This window comes from Hemibagrus wyckioides, linkage group LG14 (assembly GCF_019097595.1).
Source record: "Hemibagrus wyckioides isolate EC202008001 linkage group LG14, SWU_Hwy_1.0, whole genome shotgun sequence".
NCBI classification, from domain to species: Eukaryota; Metazoa; Chordata; class Actinopteri; order Siluriformes; family Bagridae; genus Hemibagrus; species Hemibagrus wyckioides.
The window spans coordinates 2,131,055-2,150,584 of record NC_080723.1 but is presented as its reverse complement, the minus strand read 5'-3'; the positions used below and the strand labels follow the sequence as shown (position 1 = coordinate 2,150,584).

The 19,530-nt window shown below is 41.0% G+C and overlaps 1 protein-coding gene across 2 annotated transcripts in view; it reads right to left on the bottom strand.

Moving 5' to 3' along the window:
• tmem266 (transmembrane protein 266) overlaps positions 1-19,530 on the bottom strand; it is a 52,481-nt gene that overhangs the window by 24,686 nt on the left and 8,265 nt on the right. The window contains exon 3 of one of the 2 annotated variants that reach the window (XM_058408377.1): positions 10,966-11,154. The exons of the other annotated variant lie outside the window; for it this stretch is intronic. Coding sequence (XP_058264360.1) covers positions 10,966-11,154 — 189 coding nt within the window. The remainder of the gene's footprint in view (positions 1-10,965; positions 11,155-19,530) is intronic. 2 annotated transcript variants of the gene reach the window in all.

Below are 19,530 nucleotides of genomic sequence, written 5' to 3'. Positions count from 1 at the left end.
GACTCATAATGTTGCCCTGTAAACACAATCAAAAGGGGAGAGCAGAAAATATACTGAATATCTAACAATGGGAATTGCATTGTGAAAGAAATCCGTTGCGTAAGTGTGAGAGAAAATAGAAACACATTATTTTCCAGTCACATATCTTCTGACACACCCACCACACTTCCACACCATAATAACCCATAATAAGCTTATTTATCGTATACAATACACACATACATAACTCCCACCATCCTCAGTGCAACCTCTCAACCACAAAGCCTCCTTTTACTCTACTTTTCTTGCTCTTTTTTTTTTACAGTCATTCTCCTCACATCGTGTTTTTTAGCCAGTTCTTAGGAGGAAATGACCGGGCTACACTGGACAGGATTATAAAGATCAGCATCATGAGCAGATCCACTGATTTGTTAGACAAAAATTAAACGGCTGAGGCAATCAGAGGAGGCTGGAAGCTAAGTCAATAGCAGACAGATGTCATGTGCTACCAGAAATAAGCATCAGTTATATTCCTTTAGGGAGCATTCATCTGCTTTATCCTGGTCAGGGATATGCTGTAGCAGGAACAATGAGTGCAGTCCCACTACGCACACACAGATATCTATCCCCAGTTTTTTTTGGTAGAACCCAGAGGAATCCTATGTGGAGAGCATAAGAATGTCCATACAGACAGTAACCCTGAGCTCAGGATCAAACTGTGGACCCTGGAGCTGCAGCCACACTTCATACAGCACCAGTGTTCCACCATTTTGTGACTTATCTTCGGTCCTGACTACAAATAAACATCCATTGATTCATCCATTGATTAACAAATATGGATTAATACTGAGGGACTGGTGACCTGTCCAGGGTGTACCCCTGCCTTTCGCCCAATGTGTTTGCTGGGATAGGCTCCAGCAGATACCCGTGACCCTAATTAGGAATAAAGCGGGTATAGAAAATGGATGGATGGATGGATTAATACTGGTGTTAACGTACTCTATTGTTTATTAAGGCTGAAGTTTTTAGTGATACTAAGTAATGCTGTAAACAATATTAGTTTAATGCACCTCAAGGTAAAGGGAAGCTTTGGAAACTGTAGGTGTTATTTAAATGAACTATGAGATCTGGATTTCACACAGACTCGAACCTTGCCTTCTTCCAAAACGTTAAACAGGTAATCAGACCTAACGTATTAAAAGTATTACTGCTGATTGGAAAAAAATCAGTCTCAGCGGATGTCTAAAAAACGTTGGTCTTGGCCAAGCCGCAGTAGTTTCATCAACAGCAGCAGCTCAGTCGATCCCTACTCTGGCAAACCTATTAAGTCTCCCAACAGCTCGATAAAGATCAAAAAAATAGAAAAAGAAAGAAATTTCCTGGCCCTTAAAAATCACGAGAGATACAGTATATAATGCATTTTCATTTGCCATAATAACCATTTATTAAGTACAACCAATTCTTTCTAATTACTTTTTCATGCTCTGATAACAACATGGCCTTATGGTTTCATCACATTAGAAAGCTTGACTAATTCACACTGTCTCTCTGACCCCAGTGTTAATGGAAAGAAAATGACAGACTAGAGTAGTGCTGCTCAATTCAAGTCTGGTGGATCACGATGACTGAGTGGTCAGCTAATTATCAAGTCCTTTATGAGCTGATTCTTGGCTGTTCGAGGACATGTAAAAACCCAAAAATGTGCAGGGCAAGAGGTTCCCAGCACTGGAAACTGGAAAAAACGGACAAAGGCAGATGTGTTAGTTGAACGTGTTAGGGAGATTTCCAACATATTTAGTCAATGAAAGTTTTGGTAATCAGCTGATGAGATTCTGTAACTGCATGTGCATTTCTTTCTTCTTCTTTTTCTCAGGACTAGATCTCATGGACAGCAGGAAAATGCTATGGAAAAAAAAATCTAAAACTGAAATGTTCCACAAAATGCATTAGATGAACAGCATAAATGAGTTTCAGTGTCTATGCAATGTATCACCACAATAGTAAAGATATACATCTACATCTATTGCGTTTATCAGATCCTCTCCAGATCCTGAGCGAGTTAGAGGAGTGCTTTAAATTCTTTGTAGAAAACATATCCTCATGTTTGTGCAGTTATTTATACACTGATCAGGCATAACATTATGACCACCTCGATAATATTGTGTTGGTCCCTACTTTGTATTCTGACACTTTTCTATCAGAACCAGCATTAACTTCTTCAGCAATCTGAGCAACAGTAGCTCGTCTGTTAGATGGGATCACATGGGCCAGCCTCTCCCCACGTGCATCAATGAGCCTCGGACGCCCATGACCCTGTCACCGGTTCACCAGTGTTCCTTCCTTGGACCACTTTTGATAGATACTGACCACTGCAGACCGGGAACACCCCATAAGAGCTGCAGTTTTGGAGAGGCTCTGATCCAGTGGTCTAGCCATCACCATTTGTCCACCTGTCAGTGCATAATGTTATGTCTGATCGGTGTATAGGGCTGTCACATAGAAATATTGCTTGTTTTAGGAAACCTGTTTTGAAAGAATAAAGAAAGAAAAAGAAGCTTATCCTGGTAACACTGGGCATAAGAAGGGAAACCCAGGCAAACAAGCTTATTGATATGATGCATATTGCACAACTACCCCCCCCCATTAACAAATAATTACCAGGCACCGGCTCTAATATATTTTATCTTGAAATGTTGCTGCACAATATTTTTGCATTAAATGTTTACCAGTCTCTTGAACATGTGAAGATTTCCATCACTTATCTGCACATATTTCTCTACTTATCTGTATAAATCTGCACAGTATTTCTATCTATCTTTAGTTTATTCTTATACGGTTCTCACGTTGCTTTGCATTATTCGTATGCTGCTGGAACACTTCAATTTCCTTTCTGGAATCAATAACTCATCTTATTTCATTTCCTAATGTAATCTACTGTAGGTCGAAAAGACAGAGCAGTTCTATCTTGCACCTTGAAGATCATTACTGAACATTATTATTTGATGCACACTGAACACAATTTTTTTAAAAAATCAATTCCAAAACTCTTTAAATGGGCCATTAGTGATAAGAAAATGGAAGAGAGGGGGTCTAATAAGGAAGGTCTGATGGCAACGAGTATCTACAAAAGGCACAGGTTAATTTCTCCTCCCTGAAAGATTCCTAAAAGCGGCTCTTAACCTCTTAAAAATAATAAATGACGTCAGTTGAAAAAAAAGAACATGGTTATTGTCCACTAGCTTGCTTTAGCACAAAGTTGAGAGACAAGGCGGGAAAAGAGAAACGATGATAAATGTGGTGTTCATCACGGTGTCATAACCCACTTACAAACCTCAACAGTTCAGCAAGCATGCGACAGAAAGAGATAGAAAAGCGACTAAGGACTAAGCAATATATGTGCTGAATGTGCTTCTGCTGCTGTTGTCACAGCTAATCAGTTTCACATTTGAGAGGTTCTTTATGCCACTACACACCATTACTCTTGCAAATTTATAGCTGAAAAGTGAAACCAGTAAAAAAAAAAGTATTTATCTCTTAATTCCTTAAACCACCATAAATAACGGGACAGCCGGGAGAAATCCTGGGTGATTTGTGAAATGAAGATAGTTGCTTTCACAATGCAATCCTGCCAGAAGACACACGTTTCATATTCATAGATTATTTATGTCTACAGGTTCTTTATGCAGTAATTGAGACCGCAACCATGCTGATCTTCATAGTTGAAATTGACCAAACGCAACAGAAAGTAAACAGCTTGCGTAAACTAATCTATTCCACTTTAGCACAGAAAACTCTTTACGGGAACGAAAACACAAAAAAAGGAGGTCAGAATTCAGACCTGCTCTTTCTGAGGGAAATTGGCTTTTAATGCAGAGAAAATGGAAAGAGATCTAACCTGCATCTGCCTAGCAGTCAACCAGATATTTTCAATTACATCTAAGTTTCCCGGACATTTTGCCCTTTCGGCTGGAAAAGCAAACTCCATGAATAATAACAAACCTCCACACCGAAGCCCAAAATGTCACCCATATTGAATGGTCATGTGAGGCATTGGCTCTGAATGAAATCAAAGCAGCCTGAAATATTTACCATGATAAACTGAACAACATCAAATGCTATTGATTCAGGTTAATGTGCTTCATGAATCAGTTACTCCTGCAAGAACAGAATTTGGGAAATAATAAAATTAACAACATTATTTCGATAATAATTTACTGTAGTGCTGGCCAGTGGGTAATAATATTTCGATAATAGTAGCACTGGGTTTTCTAGTTGGGTGCAAGTGTTGAGGATACAGAAGATAAGGATAGGTGGAGAGAGATGATTGGATGTGGTGACCTCTGAAGGGAAAAGCCGTAGAAGAAGAAGAAGAAGAAGAAGAGTAGCACTGGGTTTTGGCAAGTTTAAAACCCCAAATGTCCTTCAATTGGACTGAAAGTGTTGGCGTTTCATCACCTTGAGCTGTGTCTCCTCTAAGAATATTGGAGGGAATAAAGGTTTTGATTATGGAACAGCTTAATGGTCTGTTCATGCTAATAGAAATAAACCCGGGCTTTAGATCAGCGGGACAAAGCCGCCCTCTACTAATGGAACTTTGGTTGCAGTATTGCTACGCGTACCGCATTCCATAAACTATTTAAAATGTTTGTAAAACTTATATTCCATCCAGCAAGATGCTACACTGTGTATTTAAGATTTAAATGTTTCTAAAATTAGCACTGAAATTAGATTCAGCACAGTAATCTAAGGAAAAGGACCAAAGTACATTCACAGTGTAACTTTCAGAAGTCTAACACGCACGAGCCTTCTTACTAACCGTCTGGAGAGTTTGGACTGCGTACATTCACAAGAAGAGGCCATTTGACCAATCACACTATTAACTAACCTGTCAACAAAAAAAAGTACGTGTATATTACTTACTTAATGCTAACTACTTAAAACTTAACTAAATCCAGTAAACAAATCCTATTGGAAACTAATTCACAGAAAGGCATTTACATGGAAAGTTCTTGTGCTTGTTGCTAGCGAATTTGGTCAAGTAGGAAGAACATATATATATATATAATGTTGGACAGATTCATGGCTCCCGTCGAAAACTATTTGTAGTCCAGTGCTACTGTTTTTGCTCTACACTGAAGACATTTTGGTTTGAGATCAAAAGATGAGTATGAGATGATAGATCAGAAGTATAAAAACTTAAACCATGGAACCTTTTGTGGCAGACCGCCAAGTTTGTAGGTGAGCAAATGTGTTTGAACATATACTTAATGTACATTAAAGAAAATAACACTTAATAATATATAGATACTGCATATCCCTTGCTTGCTATAACTGGATCAACACGCTAGCAACAAGCTGACATGACCAAACCACAGTTTTCTATAGTCAAACAAAAGACTTGACCTTGGCGTTCCAGTGTTTTAAGAAGGGCGTGTATGCATGGCCCCTGAGGTCATGCTTCTGCCAAAACACACTATAAATAACCCAAAGATTGGCATCTTCACCCCTGCACTCAATTTTGAAAGATCTGTACGCACCGCCTGAAGTTAGACAGAACAGCCATCTTCCCACACAGCCACCCTTTGTGACCAACTAGGCTACTTTAAGCAGCAGCACCAGATCCCCGACACACAGCTCTGATGTGGAGCTCCTGTTATATACAGTATAGCACAATGTGAATGAAGATCATTCAGGGTAAGGAACGGGTCTCGAATCGGCAAACTTTCAGATAAAGTAATGTTCAACAGGATTGCTCAGTTCTCATAGGCTTGAAAGAATGTGTGTACATGTGTGCGCATTTAAAGCCACTAGAAGTTAAAAGCAAGCCAGTTTCTGCAGTATGAGTTCCTCAAGAGCTCTTGGCTGCTGTTGTAGAAAGGACATTATGAACAGTTACTGTCCAGTGTCACCCAAATGAGGATGAGTTTCCCTTCAGAGCCTGGTTCCTCTCAAGGTTTCTTCCTCAGATCATCTCAGGGAGTTTTTCTTCACCACCGTCACCTCAGGCTTCTGATTAGGGGATAAATGTTAGGAAAAAACAGTAACTTAAACAGAAACTTTATAAGTTTTTATTCTGTTTCCATACTTCTCTAAAGCTACTTTGAGACAATGTCCATCGTTAGTCCAACAGTTTTTCTACAGCTGATTATACAAACAAAACTACTTACTTATAGAAATGATTTAACCCTCACATTAATTTCAGGTGGATTGTTCAGTAGATGCAATGACACCAAATAATAGTCCACCTTCCCTGAAAGCGTGTCTATTACATGCAATCCAGAAATTACTGAGCAAATACCAAACATTCTGTACATGCAGTTTTGTCAGTGTTACAAAGAAGACTCTGTCCCATTTAAGAAATAAAAACAGAACAACAGAGGAAACAAAAATGCCTTAGCGTACAACTACATGGTTGAAAACATCCTGTGTACTTTTAGAGGAGAATAAGGACATAGTGTGAGCTGTAGATCAGCTGAGACTTGGGAAATGTTACTGCCTGGGCAACTGAGTCTTATAAATACTAGGCATTTTGTTGCTGGTTCAATAAACCAGTTAAAGACTGAAATCTGTGGGGATAACAATGCTAAAAGATATGATGCAGGTACTTCAGGTTAGCTGTGCATTTAATTCTTTAACATTTCTTTTTTTCTTCTTCTTCTTTAAGATCATTAAAGAGGCCATTCCTTCACCCATCTACATATGTCATGGTCAGATTCATGGTCAGTCTAAAGCCTTTCCCGGGAATTTTATGGTCGAGTTTTACGGTTGTAAGATTTACAGTCGAGGCCAAAAGTTTACATCCATCTTTTGGCGAGTCAATTAGGGCATCCCTTTTTCTCAAATCAAAGATCATTTTAAAACAACTGATTAGAGACAGATTTATTTCAGCTTTAAACCATTCTAACAGGTCAAAAGTTTACATACACCAAGCTGACTGTCTCTTTAAACTCTTTTTAGCTCTTCCCTCTCAAATCATGCGACTTGAGAGAGTTTCTATTGCTATTTTCGCCTCCAAGGAATTTCCCCCTGGGATTAATAACGTTTTTTGAATCTTGAATCTTTAAACAGTCCAGATTCCAGAAATGTATGCAATGATTTTTAGAGCTTCTGATTGGATGAATGTCAGAATTAGGAGTTACATTTAGATACAATGCTTTTGTCCTTGTTACCCTGGGAAAGTCCAAGCAACTCAGCCAAGATCTCTGAAAAAAAAAAATACTTGTGGTTTCTCTTCAGTTTTGGGTTTTTTCTTTTACTTGATATGCGATTTTCAAACCAGTGAAGGTTTCCTGAAGCATCTGTAAAAACAGCTGTATGCAAATACAAAGATCTAGATTAACAGGCACAAAATGAACTTCCAGGGATGAATGGACTTTCAATTCAACCCCAAAACACCAACGAAGGAACTGGTGATGGAGATAGACGTATCAGGTACCAAACTATGTTCGTCCACCATTAAGAGAGTCCTACATTGAGATGCCTAGATTTTGTGTAAATGATCTCAAAGATTGACAAAGAAACTGTTCATAGAGCAGATTAAGCAATAACAAAATGCTTTACTAAGGTTAAGCTGGGTGTGTTCTTCAAACAATGAAAGAACTACACGCAGAAAAAAAAAAAAAAAACTCTGCTAAACAGGCAGTTCTCAGTTTACTCGAAAGGAACTTTGTGTACATCCTTCTAGAGCTGCCTGCACTTCAACAGAATTTTTCCGAGAGAACTGTGAGCTGATCATGCTTCATAACACTACAGTGTTGCCGGGTCACTTTCACCATGGACTATTGTTTGCCTGAACATGTTTGTGTTACTGTTTCTACAAGCGTACGCAAACGAGGATCCAGGAAATCCCAGAACAAAAGATGAACTGATGAAGAGAGAGTCGTGTCACAAGTCTCTGATCCGAAGTCCATGTTAAGTCAATCACCAGTCTAATCACAGGGAGCACACACACACACCCACACACAGACACACACACACACATCTAGATGGACAAAGAAGGTGTTCATAAAGCAGACAATACAATACTAAAATGAGAAGGTTTCACACAATGAAAGATTTACATGGAAATGAACCTCTGCCAAACATGCGGATGTCTGTTTGCTCAAAAAGAACTCGGAGTATGTTTTAGAGAGGGGTGTAAGATGATCGGACTTCATAACTTTGCAGCGTTTCCAGGTGCACGAGTCTCTGAGTCTGACTCAAGTCTGAGCCAAGTGCAAGTATCTGGCCATGTGCTAACATTCAAATTTGAGATATTTGGAGGCATTTTATTGAAAATAAGTGATATGGTATTTTTAGTGAAAGCACCAAAGAACAGCATTGCTCCTGTTTAAGTACAGAAACTGTGCAGAGTATGGACCAAGAACCTCTTCACTATTTGAATGTATGCATTAAATGCAACCACAACAACAAGAACAGTGTCTTCTTCTTTTTTCTTCTTTTAGCTTTGCCCTTCAGGGGTTGCCACAGCGAATCATCTCTCTCCTCCTATCCCTATCTTCTATATCAACGAGAACAGTGTGTTATACCTTAATTAACTCAATGTTTAAGTCCAGGCTGAAGACACATTTGTTTAGTCAAGCTTTCAATGTATAGTTTTTCTTAGGCAAAGGAGCAGAGTGTTTGGTGTACTGGGATGTTTGGATTCTGTCACCTTACCACCCTCGCAAGTTGTCTGTCACCTTCTGGCTCTCCCTTTTAGTTATCCTGTCATAGCTAGTCTTGCCGGAGTTCCTGCCTGCACTTTACACATAATCTACATTGTCTTTAAACATCAAGCATACCTAATATCTCTCTCTCTCTCTCTCTCTCTCTCTCTCTCTCTTTCTCTGGCCCACTCCCGAGAGTTTCCACTGTGACCACTTCTTCTTTCTGGACTTGTCTGATCCATCCAGACATTCTACCCCTGGTTGGAGTCTCGTCGCTTGGTGGTGCTCTCTGCTGCTGTGGATAGATCTGTGTGGACAGGCTATGACCCAGGGGACTGTTGTGGACAGAACTACTTGGAGACTATAACACAGTCTCTGAACTGCCATTGCATCAGTCAGCTTGAAACAGCAAGGAATTAGTGTCTATAATGAACAACACTGACCTATTATTTCCTCAAGAGCCTTTGGTTGCTGTTGTAGAAAGGACATTACCAACAGTTACATTATTTACTGTCCAGTGTCACCCAAATGAGGATGAGGTTCCCTTCTGAGCCTGGTTCCTCTCAAGGTTTCTTCCTCAGATCATCTCAGGGAGTTTTTCCTCACCACCACCATCCCCTCAGGCTTCTCATTAGGGTTAAATAGTAACATCTATTATCAGTGTGTGTGTGTGTGTGTGTGTGTGTGTGTGTACTTTTTATACTCCTTTCATTATAGTGGCATTAGGTTATATGTGGTATTTGATGTACCACTAAACAGAATAACCAACAGTTCAATCATCAGGTACAGGCCAATGTTAGTTTATGACCACACACACACACACACACACACACACACACGCACACCTAGGAGTGTGCATAGGCCATCTGGTCTTAGACACACACACACACACACACATACACACACACACACACACACACAAGCACAAACACCCAGGTAGGTGTGGCCTGTGAATGCTGTGACGCTTGCCATAATTAAGCTTATGGTGTTTGTCTACTTGCTCAGCATGGAGCAGAGCACTGCGCAGTGCCTGTCCAGCATGACTCACACTACCCAGACCGGACAGCAGAGACCAAAAGGCCAACAACCAAGTGCATAACCCTCACACTGAAGAGTGTTACAGACTCACTATACTCAACACATCATGGGTAAAAAAAAGGTGTGAAAGAGTCACAGCATTTTTCTGTAAATATTACATGCTTCACTCTTTATTTCTGTAATTTCACCCTTTCAAAAATAACATTTTCAAAAGAACGGCTGCTAATTTGGGACTTTAATAATAAAATTCTGTTTTTAAGATTAAATGCCACAATTTAAAAGTAGATACTTACTAAAATTCAAGGTAGGTTTCAATCCATGGCTAGTTTTCAACACAGTTGTGGTCTTTTCCTTTTGTTCCACACCTGGGACAAACAATCACCTGTCCAGTCTTGTTCATGGCTGACCGAGTGGAACCGGTCACAGGTAGATGCTTTTCAGTTCACGACTCTTGTTAAGAGTGATTATTACAGAGTTAAGGGTTACTGCAGACTTCCTGTAAGTTCAGACCAATCTGTTCATTCTCCTCTGATCTCTCTCATCAACAAGCTGTTCAGTCTGCAGAGCCTCTGCTTACCGGATGTTTTTTGTTTCTCACACCATTCTTTATAACCTCTAGAGACTGTTCTAGACTGTTCTAGGGGATCAGCAATCGCAAATAATTACAGTTTTGATGGAGAAGGAGCAGTTTACTGCTACTTGCCATCAACTTGAAGCCATGTGCTATCGCTAAACATTTCAGTATTCATATTCAGGTATCACGTTGGCTAAGATAACAACGAATCACATGGCATCTCTGCCCGATATTAGTGAGACGATGTTCTGAGACATTATGACAAACATCCTGCTGGGGTTTTCAGTGAAACTGAGATTATGATCAGTATGATCAGTATGATCCAATACTATGCTTAGAGACTGAAGAGCGGTTTACATAACAATCTATCTCTTATCTCAGATCTAGCCAAACATTCAATAAATTCCAGGAATACCATGTAAAAGTCAGTATCGTTGATCTGAGTACGAACTGCTCAGTATGTTGTTCCTCCTGATTTTTCAGATAGTTTGTCTTTTAGTAGCTTTTAAATAGGCCTAACTGCAAGGATCTAAAAACCTGTTGTAAATGTTATTGGGCAATTTAACCATCTACAGTTTTTATGCTCAACATGAATCCTACGAGCCATCGAAAATGCCTATTATAATTCCTGACCAGTGCTCAGTGGATGACTTTGTCATTACCTATGTCTGTTTCTGTGTTTTTGTGATTGTGTGTGTGATTTATATATGTAAGATATTCTCCTACCCTTCTCTATTTTCCTCTTCATCCAGGTTGGAGATGAGCTGAGAGCCTGCCAGTGAGATGTCGAGTGCGGCCAGAGGGAGATCTCGGTAAGCAAAGCTGACCAGCTGCACTGGAGCCATGCACTGGCCTTCATCCTCCACCTGCTGGGAGATCACTTCCAGGTCGGGAGCTGCGGACGGCTGAGAGGGCCTGCACACACAGGGGGCTCAGTCACACACCGGGGCTGCTGGAAAAGAGCACTGAAGCATCTCACACTTGTCCTCCAAAGATGAAAGCCAGAGACCTACTGACCTGAGCAAGAGCAGCCATGACCACATTAGTCACTGAACAGCCTACAATACACCAAAGCATATATTCGGTATGCTTTAAAAACATTTCTGCAAGAAAAATCTGTTCTTCCGAATAACAGAAATATGGAAAGAACAGATGTTATGATGTCTATAGAATAAGATCAGATAAAGAAAAAAAAAACAACAGTGTCAATTTGACCCTTGTACATCATCAGAGTGGACGATTTCAGACAGGAGATGAGGATAAGCAGCGTACAGTATCTGTATATTATCACTGACAGGCCTTACAGTTACATACCACTTCAATGGACAGCAACACTTCATGAAACAAAATATAAATGAACATTCCTGGGGTCAGTAAACAGAAAGTGTGCACTTCGGCACAAATATCGCGAACGATAAATCACACAGTCAGTCAGATGAGGAGTACACCTTATTTCAACAGTGCATGAAACCTGGGATATGAAAACATATGCAGCAGAGGCAAGGGAGCTGGACCGCACAGCAAGAGGAGTACGATCCCATTTAATAAATCACATTTATGTGCATTACAGGCCAACATGAGCCGGAGACCAGACGCAGAACACAGCGGAAGCTATAAGAGAAACAGGGAAAGAAATGTATGATGATTCACTGAAATATGGGAATGTCGGCATAAGATTTTTTGTAAATTTCAGAATAGAATTGGTATAAATTATTTTATTTGTGTTTGTCGAAAGTACAATGTTTTGTACATGATGCAGTATATTTTAAGGCAATATAGTGACCTGGATGTAAACACACCACTGTTAACATCGAACCTAAGATAAATCATTTTCCATCTATAATGTACCAACAAGATTTAAGTGAAAAAATAAACAAATAAAGGGTGGGGGAAAAAAGAGAAAATTAATATTTACCTGCTAAAATTTATACCATAAATTTTACCTGGATTACCAGTTAATTTCCAGGGTGAGCAAACCCTTTAATGTGTGTGCAATCATAAAAAAAGAAATGTGGTATATTTTTGACAAATGCCCCACTTCATTTTAAATGAATCGCCATATTTATTTGTATTTATTCCAAATTTTTGAAAAAGATGCATGCAAATAAATACAACAGGAGCACAACCAGGAAAAGACTCTAGCAAAGGCTTGTTGATAATGAATGTACTGAATCCTTTCTTTATTTTGCAACAATTACAACTGCAAGCGATTAATACATTAAACATACAATATACAAGTTATAAATGACTATAAGAAGAGTTATTGAAGACCATGTTCAGCAAGGGAGCATGAAAATCTACTTTATAGAATAAATATGAATAAATATACATTAATCCACCAACAGCATTTTCATTGCTGAACACATTGAACATCATATACTACTCGAGATGTCAAAATTTAGGAGACGTTAAATAAATACTTATTAAAGATAAATAATCCAGTACAATCCCAGCACTATCCAAATCCTGAAATGAGCACTAGGACCTGGCTTAAATTTCTTTCCCGTCACAGCTACCCACATCCTTCATGCCTGTATTCATAATGAAATCAATACTTGCAATACTTAAAATGGCTCAATCAAGGACAGAGGAGGCAAGCAGGAGCAAGAACTGCTGCCTAACGCTCGTCCCAGTCCCTCTGGGTGAAGACATCAATAATGACACTGTGTGAGAAGAGGGAGGGGGCACTGATTAAAAGTAAGGAGGAACAAAAGGAAGCCATGGAGTAAGCATACAGATACAGAGAGAAATGCAGAGGAAGTCTTCTGCATTTAAAATAGAAGAGTGAGAGAAGGCACCTTCTGCACACATGCAGCATGGGCTTTAACCCTTTAGCTTTAGCTTTAATGTTAATACAGTCAGAGTTGGAGAGTCAAATGTCCCTAACTTTGTGTATACTTTAGGACTAACTCCTTCTTAACACACTTTTTAAAGGTCATACTCTCTGCCCTGTGTGATTTGCAAGGTACACTATATTGCCAAAAGTTTTGGGACACCCCTCCAAATCATTGAGTTCAGGGGTTGGGCTCAGCCCCTTAGTTCCAGTGAAAGGAACTCTTAATGCTTCAGCTTCATACCAAGACATTTTGGACAATTTCATGCTCTTTGTGGGAACAATTTGGGGATGACCCCTTCCTGTTCCAACATGACTATACACCAGTGACCAAAGCAAGGTCCATAAAGACATGGATGAGTGAGTTTGGTGTGGAGGACCTTGACTGGCCTGCACAGAGTCCTGACCTCAACCCCATAGAACACCTTTGGGATGAATTATAGCGGAGACTGTGAGCCAGACCTTCTCGTCCAACATCAGTGCCTGACCTCACAAATGCGCTTCTAGTGGAACGGTCAAAAATTCCCATAAACACACTCCTAAACCTTGTGGAAAGCCTTCCCAGAAGAGTTGAAGCTGTTATAGCTGCAAAGGGCGGGACAACTCCATATTACATTCATGTACATGTAAAGGCAGACGTCCCAAAACATTCTAAAAAAAAAAACCCACTATGTATATGAAAAATGAGATATCACTTTGGCAAAGGAGCATGACAAACTGTTAGGATACTAAAAAGACAAGAATTACAGCCATACTGCAGGGTAGTGAAGGACTGTGTAGTGATGCAGGCAGCAGAATATTCCTCTCTGAAGAGCAATGTTCTAGCTGTAGCACTTGCTTCTTCTACTGACTTCGACTGACCTCCACGTCCGGGAAACAGCAGCCTCAGCACGCCTGCTGCCCTCCACCCTGATGCTATATGCACACTTGGCACTCCTCCCTACTGATCACCGCTGGAGCTTTAATCATTCCCGACAAACACAGACTGCTCGGAGTAACAAAATCACATTTCCAAATTATCATATGCAAATGGATGGAGCTGTCGAGTCCTCATGAGGTCGGGATGCTGGCTTGATGCCATTTTAATGGCACGGCTGGAACGACAGTTAGATGCTAGCCTTAACGCTACAAGATGGGCAAAAGACACGAATTAGCTCTCCTGAAATATTTTATATGGACTAGATATTCAGATCTATCAGTGAATACATGATAAGAAGCCATAGTGATATCAGAAATTTGGAAATAGAAAAGACCCAGATTGATGCGATGTAGTGAGCTCTATGAGATATATAAGCAGGTTATAGATGCTAGGCTGACAAATAATATAAATAAAACCAGCTTCACATGTCTTCCTTAATAATGCTCATTCCCATAGCTGTCCCACTCCAAACAAACACCGATCTGCCCCGGGTGAGTTTACAGCCCACCGCCATTAATCAGCCAAAGAGAATCGATAGAAAGAGAAAAATAAAGAACCCCAATGGGAACTAACTTCCAACCCTGCTCACCAAGGATGCAATTTTTCACAGGTTTTTAACTTTAAAGTGCACACACAGCAAACACACACTTTTTACCTTTTCAGAAATGCTGGGAAAATAATAAAGGTCCGCGAAATCCTGTACACTGAATGCGGCATGAAATGGCGCAGGGTAAAGTCAGGGAAGGACGACCGATTCCCTTCGCAGAGCACATACTGAATGATTATATCTGATAACATAAAATGAACCAATGTACCTCATTAATTACTTCGGGATTTACAATGCCATTGCCACTGCTCAAATGGATCATGTCCGGAAAAAAAATGCATGCGTTGAATAGAAGCTTTTGTGCACTATGTGAAATTTTTTGTTCACATCTGCAGTATAGAGATTATTAACAAAGATTAATTTGCAGAAAGCAAATACCTAATACACAAGTTTACGCATTTAGGAGAAAAACTGCAGTTGCTCCTGCAGACTTGTACTTTCTTCTTACTGTGAACACTACCACAACACTCAAAGTGCCATCTGAGCAAAAGAGCAGAGCCAGAGCAAACATGAGGCCTGACTGAAATCACACTGATATGCAGAGAATCTCCTTCTGAGCAAAGGTGAAAAAATAAACTAAAACAGTGCGACTTAATAGGTCTGAAAAGAAATCAGAAAAGGAAACCTTTTGAAGCCTGTCTTATCCATCCATCCATTTTCTATATCCGCTTTATTCCTAATTAGGGTCATAGGGATCTGCTGGAGCCAGCACACATTGGGTGAAAGGCAGGGGTACACCCTGGACAGGTCACCAGTCCATCACAGGGCCACACATATAGACAGACAATCACACACACTCACACTCACTCCTATGGGCAATTTAGAATTACCAATCAACCAAATGTACACATTTTTTTTGGACTGTGGGAGGAAACCGGAGTACCCGGAGTAAACCCATGCAGGCACGCGGGAGAACATGCAAACTGCACACAGAAAGGCCCCTGCCAGTTCGAAGCCTGTCTTATAACTTAACTAATTCAATAACAGTCTAAGGTCCTTAGCTTCTTAAAATTGAATCTTGCAGGAAAAGATGCGCTAAATAAATAAATAAATTAGTACAGCGTGACACAGTTAGCAGCTCAAAGTGGATTTCTTTTCCTAGAGTGATCAATGAATCTGACAGCAATTTATCAATGTTTGAATGATTAAAATTTAATTAAAGAATGACATTCATTCTTTTATGTTCAATATTGTGAATATCCTGTTAATCGTATATTTGCTATAACCTCGTAGAAACCTTCACCAGATCCACAATTACACATTCATTTTGTTTATGTAGATTGTTAAGTTAATACAACACCTTCTGATGAGAAGTGAGCAATAATCTGTGCTACAGAAATAAGAAGTTTGTTGACATGACAACAGACAAGCAGTGACTATATAGCTATATAGCACATATTATCCCTTAAAGCGGTATAGAATCTCCCTCTTGAAATATCCCTTAAAGATGTCAAATTAAGAGTGAAGTTAAAGTTATGACCATCTGTCAGCTCATAAGAGAGAGAATTGCTGTTTCAGCACACTCCGTGAGATGGGGAGGGCATCCAAGTCATTGGCATTCTGGCTGCTTCCTGCCACACTCCCCTAGCCAGCTGCCCATAGCACCATGTGGAGGTTTTACTCAACAATTAGAACTCAGTAATCATCAACAAACCCTCTCTAGGTCTAGTGGGATGTCATATTAATTGCTTAAAATAACACAATCATTTGTTCAAAGCATTAATACAGAAATATGTTATGGCCAGATAAACAGGTAGGCATGCCCTAAGCGTCAAAACACAGAAATGACCCAGTGAGGGACACTGTTTAAGGAGATGAATCTATTCATCTTCAGTAGCACCGTTATCCTAGCCAAGGTCACGGTGAACCCAATCCCAGAGAGCACTTGGTGGAAAGCAGAAGTAATGGGATGGGATGCTGATCCATCACACAGCACACACACACACATACCTGGGGCAATTAAAAATCAACCACGTGGAAGGAAACCCAGAGAACTTGGAGGAAACCCGTGGGAATGAAACCCACGATTTTGGAGCTGGCATTTTCAGTGAATTAGAGCTCATTCCCAAGTTTGAACAAATTGCACTAAACTACCTAGCCACCTACACCGAGAACACGCTAAAACTTTGCAGGAATACTGTGCACATCTGTTGTGCCGTCGCAACCAGATGCTGCAGGAAGAGCACTCAAGTAACAAGCCTTCAGGATGAGTTAACAGATCTTCACACTTATGCTGAGTGTCAGGTGCCTTGAAAAGATGGACCCACTCACCCAAAGAAAATCTCTCATACAGATTAGATAATGATCTAGGCTGTACTGGTGTCATGTTGGGAGAAATAACTGGGAGAAAACCATCAAGGTTGCTGTGAACTGCTCACTAGCAATTTCATTGTGGTTACACTGTCATGCATTTCATATTTATTTCTGTAAAACATTTCTGCAGATGAGTATCTGACAATTTGAAAGTGGGTAGTATTATTATATTAAAAAAAACACATCTTACCAGTTCTAACCGAATGTGATCTATGTTTGAGAACTGTCCTACATAAACATGTCTGTTTATCAAAGGAATTATGTAATGTAATGCAATATAGCTATTGTGTGGGTGGTTAAAGCTTTGGCTTCCCCAGATGAACAGGCTGAGAGAGTCGACTGCAACAAGCCGACAATTCACTTCTATGCCAAAAAAAACAAAAAAACAAAAAACACACACACCAGGAGAGACCTCATTAATTAGAATGGTCCAGGCTTAATGTTAGTTGACCTGTTTTAAACACAAAACCTACACACACACACACACACAAAGAAAGAAAGTGAAAGAATCCACATAGGTAGATAAACTAGGCTAGTTAGATCAGTAGAGGTAGAAATGGAATTGTTGAGATGTGACCACTGCATGTTGTGTGTTTTGTGACGAGTGTGTCAATAATGCAAAAACAGAACCATGTCTACTTCTTAAGCAACCCACTCTCAACCCAGTCTTAACCCACTCTCAACCCAGTCTTAACCCACTCTCAACCCAGTCTTAACCCACTCTCAACCCAGTCTCAACCCACTCTCAACCCACTCTTAACCCACTCTCAACCCAGTCTCAACCCACTCTCAACCCAGTCTTAACCCACTCTCAACCCAGTCTTAACCCACTCTCAACCCAGTCTTAACCCACTCTCAACCCAGTCTCAACCCACTCTTAACCCACTCTCAACCCAGTCTTAACCCACTCTCAACCCACTCTCAACCCACTCTTAACCCACTCTCAACCCAGTCTCAACCCACTCTCAACCCAGTCTTAACCCACTCTCAACCCAGTCTTAACCCACTCTCAACCCAGTCTTAACCCACTCTCAACCCAGTCTCAACCCACTCTTAACCCACTCTCAACCCAGTCTTAACCCACTCTCAACCCACTCTCAACCCACTCTTAACCCACTCTCAACCCAGTCTCAACCCACTCTCAACCCAGTCTTAACCCACTCTCAACCCAGTCTTAACCCACTCTCAACCCAGTCTTAACCCACTCTCAACCCAGTCTTAACCCACTCTCAACCCAGTCTCAACCCACTCTTAACCCACTCTCAACCCACTCTCAACCCAGTCTTAACCCACTCTCAACCCAGTCTTAACCCACTCTCAACCCAGTCTTAACCCACTCTCAACCCACTCTCAACCCACTCTTAACCCACTCTCAACCCAGTCTCAACCCACTCTCAACCCAGTCTTAACCCACTCTCAACCCAGTCTTAACCCACTCTCAACCCAGTCTCAACCCACTCTCAACCCAGTCTCAACCCACTCTCAACCCAGTCTTAACCCACTCTCAACCCAGTCTTAACCCACTCTCAACCCACTCTTAACCCACTCTCAACCCAGTCTTAACCCAGTCTTAACCCACTCTCAACCCAGTCTTAACCCACTCTCAACCCACTCTTAACCCACTCTCAACCCAGTCTTAACCCACTCTCAACCCACTCTTAACCCACTCTCAACCCACTCTCAACGCACTCTTAACCCACTCTCAACCCAGTCTTAACCCACTCTCAACCCAGTCTTAACCCACTCTCAACCCAGTCTTAACCCACTCTTAACCCACTCTCAACCCAGTCTTAACCCACTCTCAACGCACTCTTAACCCACTCTCAACCCAGTCTTAACCCACTCTCAACCCAGTCTTAACCCACTCTCAACCCAGTCTTAACCCACTCTTAACCCACTCTCAACCCAGTCTTAACCCACTCTCAACCCAGTCTTAACCCACTCTTAACCCACTCTCAACCCACTCTTAACCCACTCTCAACCCAGTCTTAACCCACTCTCAACCCAGTCTTAACCCACTCTTAACCCACTCTCAACCCAGTCTTAACCCACTCTCAACGCACTCTCAACCCAGTCTTAACCCACTCTCAACCCAGTCTTAACCCACTCTCAACCCAGTCTTAACCCACTCTCAACCCAGTCTTAACCCACTCTTAACCCACTCTCAACCCAGTCTTAACCCACTCTCAACCCACTCTCAACCCAGTCTTAACCCACTCTCAACCCACTCTCAACCCAGTCTTAACCCACTCTCAACCCACTCTCAACCCAGTCTTAACCCACTCTCAACCCAGTCTTAACCCACTCTCAACCCACTCTCAACCCAGTCTTAACCCACTCTCAACCCAGTCTTAACCCACTCTCAACCCACTCTCAACCCAGTCTTAACCCACTCTCAACCCAGTCTTAACCCACTCTCAACCCAGTCTTAACCCACTCTCAACCCACTCTCAACCCAGTCTTAACCCACTCTCAACCCACTCTCAACCCAGTCTTAACCCACTCTCAACCCAGTCTTAACCCACTCTCAACCCACTCTCAACCCAGTCTTAACCCACTCTCAACCCAGTCTTAACCCACTCTCAACCCAGTCTCAACCCACTCTTAACCCACTCTCAA